This window comes from Festucalex cinctus, chromosome 16, assembly GCF_051991245.1.
Source record: "Festucalex cinctus isolate MCC-2025b chromosome 16, RoL_Fcin_1.0, whole genome shotgun sequence".
NCBI lineage: Eukaryota > Metazoa > Chordata > Actinopteri > Syngnathiformes > Syngnathidae > Festucalex > Festucalex cinctus.
This window is the reverse complement of record NC_135426.1, coordinates 13,343,755-13,362,216: the sequence shown is the minus strand read 5'-3', so window position 1 is coordinate 13,362,216 and position 18,462 is coordinate 13,343,755. Positions and strand designations below refer to the sequence as shown.

Here is an 18,462-nt window from a genome sequence, read left to right as displayed (position 1 = left end):
CGAGTCAAGAATTGCGTGCTGCAATATCGTGATATATTGCCGAATCGATTTTTTTTAACACCCCTACTCATCATGAAACATGCCCATGTACATTGTAAAATTTGTATGAAAATGTGTTTATCTGACACTTCAGGTTTTATAATTGAGCCGCCGTATTTTACAAAAAGGTTGCAGTCTGTTTCATGTTTGAACAGCAGTGAAATAAAATATTAAGGCTTAATGTTCCATTAATATAACATTATTCCATGTTTAAAGGAACACTTGACTCAGTGAACAATTGAGCAGTGAAAAGTTCAAATTTTGTCCAGAATGAATTTGATAACTTCATTATTTTCGTTTTCACTTGTTGTCGAGTGAAGATGACATCACCTGTGCTGAGGAAGTAGGTAACGACCAATCACGGTTCACCTGTTTTCTGGGTTTGGTTAGCAAACTGAGCCATGATTGGTCGTTACTGACTTCCTCGGCACAGGTGTCATCATCAGTCGACGGCAAGTAGAAAATGACTTTTTAAAGGTATTAATTGTAGGCTACATTAAAAATAATGAAGTTACCACATTAATTATCAACAAAATATGAACTTTTTACTGCTGAAAATGGCTCAATGAGTCAAGTATCCCTTTAAAGTGTGAACCCCAATCCTAGAGGACGTTTTAAACCAAAAAATAATTTTTTGTATAATAAATCTATTTTTTTAAATTATAATACAGATTTATTTATTGATAGTATTTGTTACAAGAAAAATGAAAGGAAGAAATAAAAGTCACATTAAATCACAATTACAATATTTAGGGAAAAAAATATTTTTAAATTAAGTAATTAATTATTTTTTGTTTATTTGTTGTTGTTTTCGAGCATTTTGATGCAAAGAATCTACCAAAAGAAAGAGTAGACTATGATTTCACTAGGGAAAATATATTTGTTATGTAATCAGTAGGGATGGGTGAGTGCCGATACCGGGTATCGGTACTCATCACGGGGCCGTTTTACGATCAGCAACTAGAAATGAGAAAATACAAATATAAGAAATTGATGTTGATTTCATGCAATTTGATGGAAAATACTATATTGGGATATATGGGTCTTTTAAAATTATCTGTCATTGTTTTTTTAGGGAAATTTTATGTATCAAAATACTTGTGGTATCGGTGCAAGACTACTCAAGAGTTGAGTACTCATACTGGCATCGGTCTTAAGAAAAAAGTGGGATTAAAAATCCGAAATTGTGACATTAATACTTGTTTTTGCATTTGTTATACCTCAAACTATAAAACAGCAAAAACTAGAATAAAAAAACAAAAAACAAAGTCAAATTAATAATGTATTTACAGCTATATAACTAAGAAACATGCTTTGAGTTTTTTTGTGCCCGCTCACCATTCACGCACGCACATCTTCCTATCGCCACCTACCATACATCTACACACTCTTGCATCACCTCCCGTCTGCGTTGCTCTCGACTTCTCGCCCGCCACATGGAAGCTGTTAACGCCGCTGTCGTCGCTCGCGCTCACCACCGACATTCCTGCGGGCTTCGTTCGCAGCTCTGGCTGACTTTGCGTCAACCTCTCGCGCCCCTCCGCTTGTCCGCCGGCCCGGTCACCAGCAAAGACCCTCTTGACACGCGACTTTTTCGCAACCGCTGGAGTGAGGATCTTCGAATACATACACAGCGAATGGATGTTGTTGTGACGCCGCTGATATTTTCATCTCTTGCGTAAACGTAATAATATTCACAATAGAAACGTTGTGAGCGATCTGGGCCAAGCTTTGCCCTGAACGCTCATCAATTTCCATGACAAGTCTCTCGTTCCTGCTGCAACAAATGTTGGTCCATCACACTCAAAGAGCACTTGTGCGCTTCTTCTCCAGGGTATATGCTTCTTTAATGAAGACACTAATAACCATTATGGATATTTAAAGCCGCCTGTCCGACCCGCACGCTAATGGACAACGGTCTGTCCATCCGAAATAAAAGGGCATTAACATCATGGATTATTTAGAGACAAGTTTAGTATATGTGTATATATGTATAATATCACCTACGCTACTTGAATGGAATGCTACTTGCTTCATATCATACAGTCAGGTAAAAACTACATTTGTGAAAAAAAAATAGCGAACGTTGTGTCAAAGAGAAAGGAATTGAATCCGTGTTCCTATGTATTACATATTCCCGAGCATCTGTTCCCCATTACACTTCTCTGATTGCTGCAGCGAAACATCGGAAAATGCTAGCAGCTGCTTCTTGCTTCGTGCCTTTTTGCCACTCCAGCCAGTGAGTCAAGCCAGCGCACAGACCTGGAATAATATTAGATTTCTCCTCAAAGTTGCGTTTTGTTTTTTGTTTTTTTAATATACAATACTCCTCTTCATGCTTAACGCAGACATTTTATTGTTATTATTCCAGCAGTGTTCATTTTGACAAAACAATTTAATTTTGTTTTAGTTATAGTCTTTTGACTAAAATTAATGAAAGGTTTAGTCATAATTTAGTCATCTGATTGTATTTTCTTTTGAATCCAATTTTAGGCGACGAAACAGAAGCAATTTTAGTCAACTAAATGGTAGCAATGTAACGATAAGTGCGATATTGTGATATCGTGACATTAAAACTGCCAAAATGTCGTCGTCGTCATGTCCACCGTATTTAAATGCAACACATATGTTGAAAAAGCCAGGTTGATTTACATTTGTACATTTCTAGCACCCTCTTGTGGCTGGTTAGTTTTTGTTTTTTTTTCATTAGTGCAATTTAATTTTCATTAGGACTGTTTTGGCCCTTCTATGTTTAAAATCTACACTAATTGTCAGATGAAGGGGAACGTAATATGCCTGTGAAGCAAGTCGATATTTGGAGGAACTCAATGTGTGCGTGCATTAACAACATAACATAATAATTACAACATAATAACGAAACATAATAATAATAATAACACAAAATTGATGTTATGTACAAAAGCATAATATATATATTTTTTTTTTTTTTTTTTACAATATTGTGACCCTTTTTAAATATCGCCAACCTCCCCACAATATTGTGATAATTATCGTATCATCAGCTTTGTATCGTGATAATGCCGTATCGTGACGTTTGGATGTCGTTACATCCCTACTAAATTGACAGTTTGGTCAATATTTTCCTTGTTTTCTAGGTTTGGTCATGTGACATTCACAAGCTGAGCTGTGATTGGTTACCTGAGCCCTTGTGATGTCATTTTCAGTCGACAGCATGTTGCAAAATGTGCTTTTAAAGGTACTAATTGTACATGAAAAATAATGAAGGTATCAAATTAATTATAGACAAAATACTAACTTTTTATTGCTATAATGGGCTAAATAAATGAAGTATCCCTTTAATATAAGGATGTTTGCTTGAGTCAGTATGATCTGGCTCTCCTGTAAATGAGCCTACACATTCACGTGAGGAAAAAAAAACAAAGTGACCACTTTTTAAAATCAGTTTTTGTAATGTAATGCAAAAAAAATGCCATATTTTCCATACTTTCTCTCATTTTCGTAAGTTGTAAATGACGAATGGCTGTTATATATTTTTACTCCGATCGCTTTCCTGCCCCCCCCAGCGCCCCTGCTGTGCATTTGACATTGTGTGTACATTAAAAGTACGTGTGTGAAATTACACCATGAGATTAAAGTGGACAGCTTTATGTAGACGGGACGCCATAAATCGAACCCGCCACAAAAAAAGAGCACCATAGTCATTTATTGTTCCCTACTCAGTTGGCTCCGCCTCCTGCCAGGGTGTGATGCGTTCAAGGATGAAGAAGTTTGACGTGGCTTTTGAGGTCACGCAAGTGTGGAAAATATGGAATGATGTTGTACATTTTTAAGTGCCAGATTTTTACTGAAAAGTCTGGACTTTTTTTTTTTTTTTTTTTTTTTTTTTTTTTTTTTTTTTTTTTTTTTTTTATATAAATGTGTAGGAGCCCCGCGATTGTGCCTTGTGGATTTCCTGCACACATATTTCACTCAAATGGACGCACACACAGCCAGTGCCACCTGCGCGCCCGGCTCGGGATCCACAGTGGGCTCAGATTGCCGCTGTGGAATTTTGGAAATGTTCAAGCTGTCCGTCACGATGTTATGCAGAGAAGACACACAATGTGTCAAGTGGACGGTCCGGGAGGGGCATCTGGGACGCAGGAGGCGTTTGGGCGGGGGGCGCAAAGAGACACTCAAAGGGTCCTCGAGGTCGATGCTCGGGTGAAAAAAATGATGTTTCTGCCTGGAGAAGAAAAGCGAGCCCCTCCTCCTTTCTAACACCCCCCAAAACTCCATCAGTGTCACCTCTGCCCCCCAACCCTTCCCACCACACCGCGTTTCAAAGTGTGGCCACATGAATGGCTCCATTGTTGACTGCTGAGGGTAGAGGGGGAAAAAAAACCCGGTGAGATGCAGAGTGAAAGGAAGCCCCAAATGTTGCTCAGGATTCCACTGAGACTGGAAAGTTAAGATCCAGGAGGGGAAAACACATTAAAAAGAAAATCACCTGTTTTTATCTACGATATATGTGAAGGAAGCATATTGCATTCACTTTGGACCCATCATGTTTTATGACTAATTTTGGGGGGGAGCTTTGTTTTTTTGTGTGTTTTTTTTCCTGTTTTACTGAATATTTTTTTCTGTTATAAAAAAAAAAAAAAAATCCGAAAAAAAATATTCAGGAAAAACAGGAGGAAATATTTATTCAAAAAACATTATGGAAAAAAAAAAACAGGAAACAAAAAAATCCAAAAAAAAACAGAGTATCAACTTCTGTTTTTCAGAGTATTTTATTTTATTTGTTACCTTTGAACTCAAAGTGACTTGTTGCAGACCACTGACCTGTATATGACTGGATATCCGATAGCCCATAGACGCTAGTGCAAGACGTTGAAGTCAGGACGGCCATCTTGTTACTCCCACCTCGTGACTACTGTATAAACTACACGGTATATGCACAGGTGAGACATATATACAGCTCGTAGGCAGTTGGTATAGGGCCGGAGGCGGGGGGTGGGGTTTGTAGTTTTTTTTTTTTTTTTTTTTTTTTCCTTGTTACAGAAGTCGGTGTTTTTTGTAATGTTTTTTCTGTTTTTTTTTTCGTTTTTTTTTTTAAAATAAGGTTTTTTCCCTGTTTTTCTGAATATCCACCCCTTCCTCTGTTTTTACGAGTAATTTTTCCTCCTGTTTTTCTTGAATATTTTTTTGCCTTTTTTATGACAGAAAAAAAATTCAGTAAAACAGAAAAAAAAATTCAGAAAAAACAGAAAAATTAAATAAAAAAAAAAAAACTCAAAAAAAATCAAAGCCCCCCTCCCCAAAAAATTAGTCAGAAAAACAGGTTTTTTTTTTTCCAAGTGAATGCAATACACTTCCGTAAATATGTCGATCTACAACATGCAAAAGGTGGTTATTCGCATACACACTGCATACAATAAAAATGGTTCACTCTCACTTTCTCTTACAGATTCAATATTACCGTAATTGTGAATTAAACACATGGCAAAGAGTTTTTTTTTTTTTTGGCTTTCATCATGAAATTGCGCAACTTTACATTTTTTTCCTGGATAATTGTGAGAATCCGGTGGCTCCACTGTGTTCTTAAAATCTTTTTTGACAGATGTGAAGTGCGTGCTTTGTGATGGTGTATATTTAATGCACAAGGCACCACAACAGAGGGAATGCGAGAACAGTTTGGGCTGTGTCTGTCAGCGCGTATTGGCTCGGCGTCGCGTTTTGCCTTCTGACGTTTTCGCTCCGATGAAGTCACATCATTCCGAAACAGTCGACACGTTTTCAGCAGGTCTGACTTTACTTCCTTCCCGTCCCCCCCGCAGGTTCCAAGACGATAAGGGCTACGTCCTTTACCCTCAGATCGGGGACCGGCTGGACCTGATCTGCCCTCCGCTGGACACGGCCCGCTCCACGCCGGAGTACGAGTTCTACAAGCTGTACTTGGTGTCGTCGCGGGACCAGGCGGACCGCTGCGAGGTGATGGGGGCGCCCAACATCGTGCTGACGTGCGACGAGCCCACGCGGGAGCGTCGTTTCACCATCAAGTTCCAGGAGTTCTCGCCCAACCTGTGGGGCCACGAGTTCAAGACCATGCACGACTACTACATCATCGGTAAGTGCGCCCATGTGGGTGTGTGAAGTGATTACGCTTGCACGCTTGATTTCTGATTGAGCCCGACTGTGTTTGTTTATCATTCTGATGGCCGTTGAGATTGTGAGGGCTTGTTTGGCAGAGGCGGGAGTAAGTCGCATACACGCAACCTTCACGTTTGCTTGGCTTCATGCTTTACATATGTGTATTTTGTATTTCTGTATTTATTTTTTATCAAGATAAGTTCAGTGCAGACTACACGTTTACATGCCATTCTTTTGATTTTGCCTTTTCATGATCTTAAAAACAGAATCAAAGAAAAGCAATTAATATGTTGAACAGCCCGGTGGGTTTGCAAGTTCCCGTCATTGTGAAAGTACCCTGATTGCACCATGTTGTTTGCGTGTTTCTGCCATCTTTGAGCGTGTTTTAAGCTGTTTAACGACAATAATAATTACCGTATTTTCCGCACTATAAGGCGCACCGCATTATAAGGCGCACCTTCAATGAATGACATATTTCAAAACTGTTTCCATATATAAAGCGCTACAGTAGAGGCTGGGGTTACGTTATGCATCCATTAGATGGTGCTGCGCTAAAGGGAATGTCAACAAAACAGTCAGATAGGTCAGTCAAACTTTATTAATAGATTACAAACCAGCTTTCTGACAACTCCATTCACTCCCAAAATGAATAAACAGCTGTTTTATTATTTCCTCTAAGGTAAAGTATTAGCTAGCGATCCAAGATGGTGGGATCTTCTGCGCATGCGCGTCACCGATCGTGCAGGGTCACCGATAGCGTCTTGACAGCGAGACCTCAGTATTGATCCATAAATAAGGCGCACTGGATTATAAGGCGCATGGTCAGCTTTTGAAAAACTTGAAGGCTTTTAGGTGCACATTATAGTGCGGAAAATACGGTACACACATTGTAAGTTTAAATACAAGACATACTTAGTTTTATAAACATTGCCAGTGCTAGTGCTAACGTGAGTGTAAAATCCCATTGGCATGCTAATGGAAATTAGCATTGACTTCCGGGTGTGATATACCTTCAAAAAGCGCTAATGATAAATCATAAATAGCCCAGTAAGCCACAAGACTTGTAAAAATAAAAGTAAGATAACAAAATAAGATAAAATAAATCCGATAACGAATAAGGAAGATTTGAATATGTGCAATAAATGACGTAACAGAGTGGAAATGCAAGAGACGTGAATCACTTAATATTTATGAAGTCATTTTGTACTGGACGAAGAAAATAGTGTTCAAGAATAAAGTATTGAATGTGCAGGTATCAATGGGTATGAGAGGGTATGATTGTCGTTTTGACGAGGTGAGTTATAGTAGTTGAATGAATACAAAATTTTGAAATCAATGAATCATTTCATTAATCACAATTTCAATCTCAATCGAAATAATTGAGAGAGCCCTTGCTTCTTCCTCTTTTTGTGGCGAACTACTTCGTCCGATACAATTGCACCATGTTTTTGTGGTTCGAGAAAATTAATACAGTGCAAAGTTGTGATGTGGAGCCTTAGAACCCGATACGGGGTCACAGTTGTCCGTGCAGGGGTCAGTCGGCGTTGTTTTTCGCAATGGTTCATTCCTGGCGGATTCGTCCATGTCGTGTGGTGTGCGACTGGCCCAAGTAGTGTCAGTAATACAAAGTCGAAGTTGCGACATATGACTGACTCAAGTCAAAGCACTTGGTATCCAGTGTTTCGGCGCCGTTTATTGTTATTGTCTGACTCCGCAGTCACCACAAAAGATGAAAACACGCTTTGCTTTCAATTCGGAGCAGATTGTCGTGCCCCTCGGGGACCTGATTATGAGGTCATCAAGGCAAGTCGGGCCCGGCGCGATCATCATGGGATGGAACATTCCGGAAGCCGAAGGGGGGCTTTGTTTTACTCTGTTTCATTTTCTTCACACACATTGGAAAAACACCTCAGGAGTGAGAGTGAGTTGTTTGGTTCTCGCCTCCCACGCACCTCGCAGGCGGGATGCACTCAGGTGCGCACATGCTATGTCTGCTCACTTCCTCTCATCTGTGGTGAGAAAAATCATAGAGGAGGGAAGGAATTTTACTCGAGTTGTTGTTTGCAACCATTGGTGCCCAACGGTTTTTGAGCCAGATGCCAATTGCGATATTTGGCAAAATAAAATTCCAATCACCGACTGATTGTGTGTTTGCATACGCATGAGTGTGTCGTGTTTGAATCCATGAAGTGATAAATTTTTATGGATTTCTCTCTAAGGATGAGCCTAAAATGCAGCCTAACTGTATAATAACTAGAGCTGCAGTTAGCAAATATTTGCTAATTCTATCGATTCAAGTGTGTCGAGAATCATTTGATGTTGATATATTCTCTTAATTCTTGTTTAACTTTACAACAGGGAGAAAAACTGGCAAAAGTCGGCCAATATATTTATTTAACTTACACTAACAACATAGCTGCAAATAAATGGGCTAGTTTGCAGAAGCAGAGTTGCCAAATCAGCGATTTTCTGGCTATATTTAGTGACCATTTTTCAAACAAGCGACAAGTGAGTTTAATTTATTTCTGTGGAAGTTGATGCTGGGGAAAAAACTTGACGGGAAAAAATAGTTTCAAAGCTTGTTTGGTATCAGGAGAAATAAAGTAAATCCCACAAGGGGGAAGAAAAACAAAAGCAGATCTTGTTTTGAATAATGTCATTTTCTTTTTCTTTTTTTTCTTCAACTTTCTTTAAGCCAAGGGGAGCAATGGCTGCGAATCAGAAATCGGATTTTGTGAAAAGGATCGGCGATGTCATTTGAAGGCCATATCGCCCAGCCATAGTGTGTGATTTAAAAATCAATTTTTCCTTACTATAGCTTGATTTGGTCTTCCCTGAGCAGGTCAGTCGACATTTGACACCTTTATCACCTACGCACACACACACAGTGCTCAGACGGATCAATTGCCAGCTCCAGACTGATCGATGGAGATTGGAGGTCACGCACACACACACACACACACACATGTGGATAGGTGTGAAAGTAGGGAGCAAGCGGAGTAGCTTAAAGCACAGAGCATCTGGTGCTGATAACTTATTGATAACGATATGTGAGCTTTAATTGGGTTGGTTCTTAACAAAGAACGGCGTTTATGGTGTCTCGTTTAATGAAGCTGCCACATCGTTAATAACTGGCTCATCGTTAATAACATGGCGTGTTTAGGGGCTTTAGCCGCTTCCTTAGCGACGGCCATTAGAGAAGGATACGTGCCTGACAGATAACATTCATTCATTTACGGACTGTGGAATCCTCATGTCCTGAATGTCGCTAATTTTCAGGGAATCATCTTCTCAAATTATTTTTCAAAGGTCTTAGAGCCATAAGTGATGCAAAAAAAATCAAATGATGAGGCTGACTAAGCAATGTAAAAAGCACACAAGCATACCCTCATAGCTTTTTAATTCCAACCTAACAATTCTCACTCGTCATTGTCTAAAAATCAGGTAGACTTTAAATCTTGAGGTGCCGTAACGCTGCACGGCTCCAGCGGAGGGAAAGGCGGAGCTTGTTCACAGTACACTGCATTTGCTGCTGAAACATGCACCTGTTGGTTTTTGAAGGGTCCGGAAGGGATCTGTGAAGGAGTACAGCTGCATAAGAATAATCATCCATACTGAATATAAGGAACAGAAGCCATACAGAGGTCAAAGGTTGCCTTGACACAGACGTGAGATTTGATTTTTAATCAAGAACCCGCAATGTAACAAATGTAAACACGCTCCCCTTCCTCTGAATAGTTGATTGAGGATTAATTACATTTTTAAAAGATGTATAGTCCATAATTAGATATATTTTAAAAATGCAGTATGTATGGGTTAAAACTACTTTAAACTCCCAAGTATGCTATTGCATCACTGACAAGTACTAATGGCTTCATTTACAAATCTAGCTGGTTGTGGCGGTGGAGGATTCTCATCTAATGACTTTGTTTTGGAAGGTCATTAATGTATTACAGATGCCACTGCTTTGTAATCAGATTACTCGAATCCCATTAAAAGTGATTCTTTTCTTCCTGCACCCCGGGGAGGGGAGAGAAAGAGCGGCAAAATTGATTAGTCATACTCACTGATGGATGTTTTCATTCATAACATGAGGTCAGAGTTTATGTAAGCCTGTGTCGTCATCACACGCACACGCACGCACGCGCGCTCAGACACACACGGAGTCAAATAAATGCTAGATGTCACACACGAGAACGCGTCTTTTACTGACTTTGTGGAACACTTGAATGTAGCACGAATATGCTGACGCCCACGTCACTCACTAGACATTTCAACGCCACATTCACTCGAATGTCACAGATACTACAGTAGAATGTGAGAACGGTGCCAAAAATGATAGCCCAATGATAAAAAAATATATATAATTTTGTCAAAGTACTCAAATAATCAATGGCACTAGCAAAAATTTGTTGTGTGCTGAGAGCTTTGGATCCCAAAGGCGCAGACACAAATAAGATTTTATCTATTTATTCACATCGAGAGGCAGAAACTCAGAGACGCTGTACACAGGAACAGGTGGACAATAACCCGACAAAGAACACACACTCCTCAGACAGCTTAAATAGAGAATCTCTCAATCTCATCATAGAGCGTGGCAAGACATCGTATGACATGAAGTTCTCCTATTGGCTGTCGACCCATACATCACACATCATCATCTAAAGGATTAAGGACTGACATCACACAGCCTAAAACTAGTTGAAACTAGATAATGGTTATATCACGGTTACATCAGTACAAAAAAGACACTTGACCTCACGGTCGCGAACCCGACTTAACAGGACATGAACTCAAACATCACTTCAATTGAAACTAGATGATGGCCACATAAAACAAAAACATGAGACTAAACATCACCCCTTCATGACACCATCATGACAAAATTGCCTAACTGCAGCTCTAGTTATTGTTCAGTTATGCCGAATTTTGGGCTCCTCCTGAAAAAGCGACCCATAAATATATCACTTTTTCAAATGGATTCAAATGTCACACACTCATGCGTATGCAAACGCACACCTTGCAGTGAACGATGGCTGCCTCACAGTCAACATACATTTGACCTTGTGTGCATTTGTGTGTGTGTGTGTGTGTGTGTGATCTCCTTCACTCCCTCCACCTGGTTGTCACTCTCCCACTCACACTTATCTTCGCCATCGCTAACGAATGCACACTCACATCGGCGCACATGGGGGGCCTTCTCTGATTATATGCACACACACATACACATGCACACACCCGAACATGCACGGGTAGCTGTAAACATCCTCAGAATAGCTCCAAAAGTTTGGTGACTTGTTGTAGTGAGCAGGTCACCCACTGCGGGACTGCAGTGTTGTTGTTGCATGCTGAGACAGATGGTGTGTGTGAGAGTGTGTGTACGTGTGTGATTGTGCGCACAGGTTTTGTTGACGTGTTTCGTGAGTGCGCATGAATGCGGACACCGCCATCTCCCCGCGTGGGCGTGAATGAACGAGCAAAGCGAAAGGACTCCCAGCCGGGCTTTTATGCAGCAGGACCCCCGGGGCTTTGCGGAGAGCCCGGTTCGGTTCTCGCCGGCTCACGCGGATCCACGTAAACAACAACCTTAAAATGAATAATAGAAGAGTGAGTGGACTTTAAAAGATGTATGTTTGCATGTGTGTTTTTAAGTGATTAATTGTGAGCGTGCACGTGAGTGTGTGCCGTCTAATTGCGGTTGCGGTGCGTGCACACAGCATTGTCGGAGTGTTCAATAATGCAGGGGTGAGCGCTGGTTTATTTATCAGGGTTAAGCTGAAATAAATGACACAAGCGGCGGCTGCGGATTCGGTTAGGAGGGACGAGGAGGGTGAGGGTGAAGGTGAGCGGCAGTTGAAGAGGCGCAAGGGTTGGAGAGTGCGGCTCCAATAGACAAAAGAGGAGATGATGCGGTGGGAGGAAATCTGCACTGCGCAGTAAATGAGCTGCGCCCACCACCTCCACTCCGCGCTCACTCACTGTTTGCTGTGAAGACCGCTCAGGTGTGCGCGTGTGTTTGTGGAGTGCGGACAAATCTATAGCTGCTGAATATTTGATCGTGCAGAAAGCCTTTTGATTTGTAGACGCCTAAGTACAAGGAGAAGGATGAAATGGAAAGAGAAGGACAAAATGACCTCAGTGTGGAAGCGGAATCGTGACAAAATGTTTTTATTAGTTTGTTTGTGTCGTTTAAAGACATTTTGGTGACAATTCACATGTTTGAAATGACACTGCCTGACTCACTACCCCTTTTGTCATCATCGTCAACACAGAATTGGCTAACGAATGGCATCTGTGTCTGTTTTCTAACCCTTGAAACGCAAATGGTGCACACACAAGTACATATTATTTATCCTCTGCAAAGAATGACAATTACAGCAGTTATCTGAGGAGTTTTGACTAGCTTCATGTAGGGCTGGGCGATATGGCCACAAAATAAAATCTCGATTTTTGCATTCAGGACGATTACGATTTTAATCGATTTTAACCTAATAAATCCAACAAACGTTTACTTAAAGGTTTCATTTATTCAAAAATAATCCCTGTGCAAAATGTTCAGACACCAGTAACGTATACTGATTCTAGATCAGTTTTAACACAAAATTACATCACATAAAATCATTTGGATGTAACAGAACATAAGAACAACAGCTTTTAATCATCTAGAAGACAAAATTCGATTTCACGATTTAGCAAATTTTCAATGATTCGATTTTTTTAAATGACGATGTATCGAATTAATTTGATTTTTTGCCCAGCCCTAGCTTCATGTCTTTGTGTCTGCAAAATTTCCATTGAATTGAAGCCAAAAATGTGGCAAAACCAGTTTTTAAAAAAATATAGGAAAGTGGTGACTACACTGAGCTGTCAACCAAGATAGCATTTAGCATTAGCCAAAGTAATAACAAAAACCACCTGTCACGATATTGTCTTGCAATGTTCATTTTGTCTGTCGGAGGATCTATCTAATGGATGCATAACGTAACCTCCTCTGCTCGAAGCATCCCCCAAAACAAAAAAAGCAAGTCAGACGTGGCGATACTTAGTAGCGCTAACTTAGCGTATGAGCTAAATCTATCAAAAAACACATGGTACAATTAGGAAAAAACTATTTAACATACAGTGCTTTACAAAAATAATGTGCCATATTTCTAAATATATTAACATATGTTAAAATATAATGCAATGCACCTAATGATCCCAAAAATATGGTGAAGTTGAAAATGATCAGTATCCGATGCAACTATAAAACATGCTCAGGTTTCATATTCCAGGTGAAACTTGACCTCCTTGAAGTGATTAAGATCCAAAATGGAAGCTCATTGATTTCAGCAGCCCATGCCCAGGTGTCTCTCTAAAAGTCCTTTTCACTTGAAAGCACGTTCCCAGCCTCTCTTGAGCTTTAGAAGCCATTCATCATCATAGTGAATCCTGCTCCCTTCCAATGGCTCCGTTCCATACTTGACTCACTGGTCTGGAAAAACGTTTATTGAAATTTCAAGGCGAAGTTTCTTCATCGCCAATGACAAATATTGCCCCGGCAGAGCAAAGCATTCCATCCTGGACCTCCGTGAATCTCACTCTTATTTCATTTTTCTCATTTATTGCGTCGTCCCCGCCCTCCCCCTACAAACTCTGCTATCAGCAGTTCTTTCCAGGCGGCTTTCCCAGCAGGCAGTGCGCTTCTTCGCGCTTCAGCGAACATTTCCAGTTCTTGAGGCAACTCTCATGTGTGAAGGCAGCGTGCAATAATCAGCCAAAGTGGGAAAAAGAAAAAAATTAAATCCCCTTTATATACATATTGTTTGATTTATATCTCAGCACTCTTCAAGTGTACTTAATGTTGTGTCCGGTGAGTGTGTGCGTGCGTTGCCAGCCACGGTAACATCACGCGACACCAATGAGATGCTTTAGTGGGAGAACGCAGCTCGGCCCGGGGTGAGCTGAACAAAAGTGACATGGGGAGAGAGAGAGAGGATTATTTGGACAAGAAAAAGAGAAGAGGGAGGAAGGGGTGAGAAAAGATGCCAAAAAAACAAAAAAAGATGTGTGGCGAGTGTAAGTAAGAGAAAGTGACAGATCGCCGAGCTGATTTAGGTCAGCAATCAGAGCCCGGCTACTCTCTGCTGTGAGAATGTGTGTTTGTGTGTGCGTATTAGTTGGGGGGGGGGGGTTGCTTGCGTGCGGGTGTGCGAATACGTCTCTCCCGCTAAAGGTCACACACACTAAAGAATCCCTTCTTAATTGGATAGGGCCTGGTTAACATTGTATGATTCATTTAACCTTCGTGCACTTACGTTGCTCTCCCTCTCTCTCTCTCGCACACAAACTAACACACGCACACAAACATTTCTCATCGCTAAAGCAGACAAAAGCGCTATTGTGTGCAAGCAGCCTTCTGCTAAGCAATCAAATGTGTGAGTGCAGTGGGAGGCAGTGGGGTGTTTAAAACAAGCGCACCTCGCCAGCTGACCTCTGCCATCCGTAGATGGCATTAGCTTGCTAATATAGCGCTTGATTTAGTAGCCAGGATCACACAAACATGACCTGCGCTCCTCCATCCCCCAGCAGCAACTTAATGGAAAAATACGTATACACATGCTGAGGTCTAAACACATATAAAATGGAGCTAACATAACTATTTATATTCATTATTGTCTAAAAATAGACATCCAGTCTTGAGGCAACATAATGCTGCACGCCTCCCGTAGAATGAGGGAAAAGGCGGAGTTTTACGACACCTGTCAAAACAATTCAAGGGTCCAAGAGAGTTAAATGTGCACATAGGCGGAGTTTTCTTCTTTCTGTTGGTATTTTGTTGGGGTAGGGTAGATAGAAGAGCGTGTTTGCGTTGCTTTGTGCGATTGCGGGAGGGAACGCAGCCGACTCCCAGCCAATTGAAGCAGCTCCCCTAATTCCAAATAAAATCAGGTAGGTGGAAGTGCATATTGCAGAAATGAACTACTGCTATGAAAATATTTTTAAGATAATGATGATAATAAGTCCTTCAATTATTTAATTTTACAATGATTTAGCGAGATTGTCCCACACTGTTGTCATATTTATGAATGAAATACAATGGCAAACACCACACTCGTCCACGGTTTTAGCAAGTCTAAGATCTATTTTACTTTTTGTCACCAAACTGCGAGATGCAGCAGGGGGCGTGGCAGAAAAACTAAGTTGTACCCGTCTTTATGCTGAGCACACGGGCGCTTGTAGTTTTAAAAACCAATAGCCATTCAACAATTTATGGCAATTAATGCCTTAAACCACATTGAATAGATTATTGCGAGAGGAAATAAATGTCTTTTGTAAAAAAAAAAAAAATTAAATCCTACAACCTTGGCAAGTGCAACTATTTTTTTTCTCATTGTTTGCCTAATAGCATAATTGCCTTTGTTGTTGTTGTTGTTTTTTAAAATGTTTTCACAAAAGAAGAACAAAAACTATCTAATATATTGTCGGGTTTCAACAATTGAAATCAGGAAAACACAATTTTTCCACCAAGACATCAGTATTTTTTTTTTAAATCAATGTTGTGACAGAGTTAAAAAAATAAGATGAAAAGATTTAAATCATTTAACCCTAACATATATCCATATATCCATATATCCCCATAGCGACTTTAGCTTCGGTTGCATCTTTTGCTGCGTGGGTTGTTGCTTGTCTTACACGGCAATTATTCTCCTGCGGAAGGCACACTTCGTCATCTTATTATACCGTGGCAGGAAATGGCCATTTAGAAACTCCATATAATTTGCATATTCATACCCTCCGGCACCCTAAAGGCGTCTACCATCACCATGTTTGCCTTGTTGGGACAACTACTCTATCCAGAAATGGAATTTTATGAGAAATGAGAAATGCAAGCCAAACAGACAAAGTAGACGAGACATGATGGAGCGGCAAGGTCCTCCGTTCAAAGAAACAAGGACAAACAATTGGCTTGCAAATCCTTTTGAGTCACCATTTAAGCGTCCTAATTGCTTCCAAACTGCACAAAGGACGTCATTATCACAATGTGTGTTTTTGTACGGAAGAGAGCTTCATTAGCTGTTGACTCGTCCTCCGCTAATCTTCGCCATTGTTCTGAACGTCGGTTACGTTTCACCCCAAATCACCGCGCCGCCAAGGTCACGACCCCTCGGGCCCGAAGCTGGCGCCTCATTGGCTCGAATATCTCATTAGCGTTATTGTTACCATTTTTGTTTGTTGTTTTTTAGGACATGATTATTCATAGCAAAATACAGGAGGTGTATCTACTGTATGGCGATCCAAATTAGAGGCCTTGGGGGAGGTCTGCTCTCTCATGAGTGTTCAAATATTCTCAGTAGATGCCAAATTAATCCCCCCGGCTCCTCTTTAGGCGGCTTATCGTCCATATTACCGCACATCTGCTCTTGTTCTATGCACTTATTATATATTGATGAAGTTGAGGGGGGATAATTGAGTAGCCCCATCATGGAGGGGTCTCGTTTCTCCACTTGTACCTCAAGTGGAATGAGGGGAGGCGGCGCTAGCAAGCGGGCTTGCCACCCACGTTTTGTATATGTGTGTGTGTTCAATCTGGACCCTAAAATGGAAGCTCACCAGCGGCTTAATATATGCAATTAAGAAGCTAATTAGTGTAATTAATTCAGCCAGGCCGGGGCCCATTCTGGCCCCTATTCACTGCATCGGAGCTGCCATAATCCTTCACACACGCACACACGTATGGAACAACACACACTCATTATGAGCGGCCTCTTTGTGCGCTGCCAGAGAAGTCGGGAGTAAAGAAAGGGGCGTAAATAAAAGAGTGAAAAAGTGAGGAGTTGGGTGCGGCCTAATGAGTGAAAACAGTGCGCTAATTCATCCGCAGCGCCCCCCGCTGCTTTCTGGGAGGCGCTGCGAAGGGGAGCCAGTGGCATCGTACCTTTTTTTTTTTTTTTTTTTTTTTTTTTTTTTTATAAATACAATTGAGAATGGCTTCTCTGTTTTATTGCTTTAACCTTTATTTATTCCCTTCAGTCGTGTTCCACCTTGCCTGGAACGCAGCTCTATCATCCAGCCAGGTCCATTTTGGGATGATTTGAAGCTTTAATAAAGATTGAAGTCCTGTTTTTATTCTACTTTGCAATGTAAAAAGCCAAACAGTGTGGTTTGTTATTCTTAAATGATTGATACACGTGTACTAGTGCGTCTCGCTAGTCGGCGATCCAAGCTTTGTTATTTTTGGAGCGCAATTAGGAAGCGTGTGATGAAGTGCAGATCGGCGCGGCAGACAGGCAGCTCCTCCAACTACTTGATGGAGTAATTCAAGACTTTTTGATGAACTAAAACCACCTGGAGACCAATTATCATGGTGTTTATTCAGGGATATACAAGGCACAAAAAATTGAAATGACCAAACCCGTGAACAAAATATTCATTTTTGAAGTGCACTGGCTTGTGTGTGTTGCATCAGTTCTTACATTTCCACCAAACGAGCTGGCATTTGTCAGCCAGTCAAAGGCAGATATCTCCCATCTGTCATGTTTTGGCAGGCTGCACAAACATGGCTTCCAAAAGAGCGGCGAGCAACAACTTTGAAGGCGTTTGATCCTGCGGGAGCGTGTCTGCTGTTTTTCACTTGACCTTGTGTGAGGCCTCACTCAGGTGGTCAAGTGATGAAATCGCACTTTGGCTGTCAGTAATTGTGAGGCTTGTTCGCAAGGTCCACGGGTTTGGATCCCGCAAGATGCTTTCAGTTCTGACATCGCTCTGAGGTTGTGATGCTGGAAAATTGCTTTGAATCAGTGGTCCCCAAACGCCGGTCAAAAGGTACTGCGCCGCATGAAATTTGAACTTTTATTATATTTTTTTTTGTAGAGGCTCCTATGCAGCTTGATCGGGAATGTATGGAGTTGAGATGTCTCAACTCCTCTGAGCACCTCTGTGTGGCACTAATAGCCAATCAATGTAGGGGATAAAAAATATATGACTGTGAATGTTTTCCTTCAGTGTTCAAAGTGTTACAACACAACTACAAAAGTGTGGCACTGCCAATGTAAACATTTTTGATTGGCTTAAATAGGTAAGATAAGTTTTTAAAAAAGTTTTTGCAACTATGTTCATATGTACTTGTAGGCTAAATGCTAAAAACGTAAAAAAATTTTATAGGGTATTGACAGATGTACGTTAATAAAAAAAGCAAATTTTTGTAGCATTTTACCTACATTATAGCAACATGTACAAAAAGTAACATTGGCTTCGTAATTTATGATTATTTCTGCAGTGCATGATTTTCGTTTGGCATTTTGCCACATGTGATGTATGGGGGGGAAA

General features: G+C 40.8%; 1 protein-coding gene across 2 annotated transcripts in view; it reads left to right on the top strand.

Annotated features, from left to right (window-relative positions):
* efnb3b (ephrin-B3b) overlaps nt 1-18,462 on the top strand; it is an 82,212-nt gene that overhangs the window by 21,032 nt on the left and 42,718 nt on the right. For both annotated transcript variants that reach the window (XM_077500587.1, XM_077500586.1), the window contains exon 2: nt 5,841-6,130. In XM_077500587.1, the coding sequence (XP_077356713.1) occupies nt 5,841-6,130 (290 nt within the window). The remainder of the gene's footprint in view (nt 1-5,840; nt 6,131-18,462) is intronic.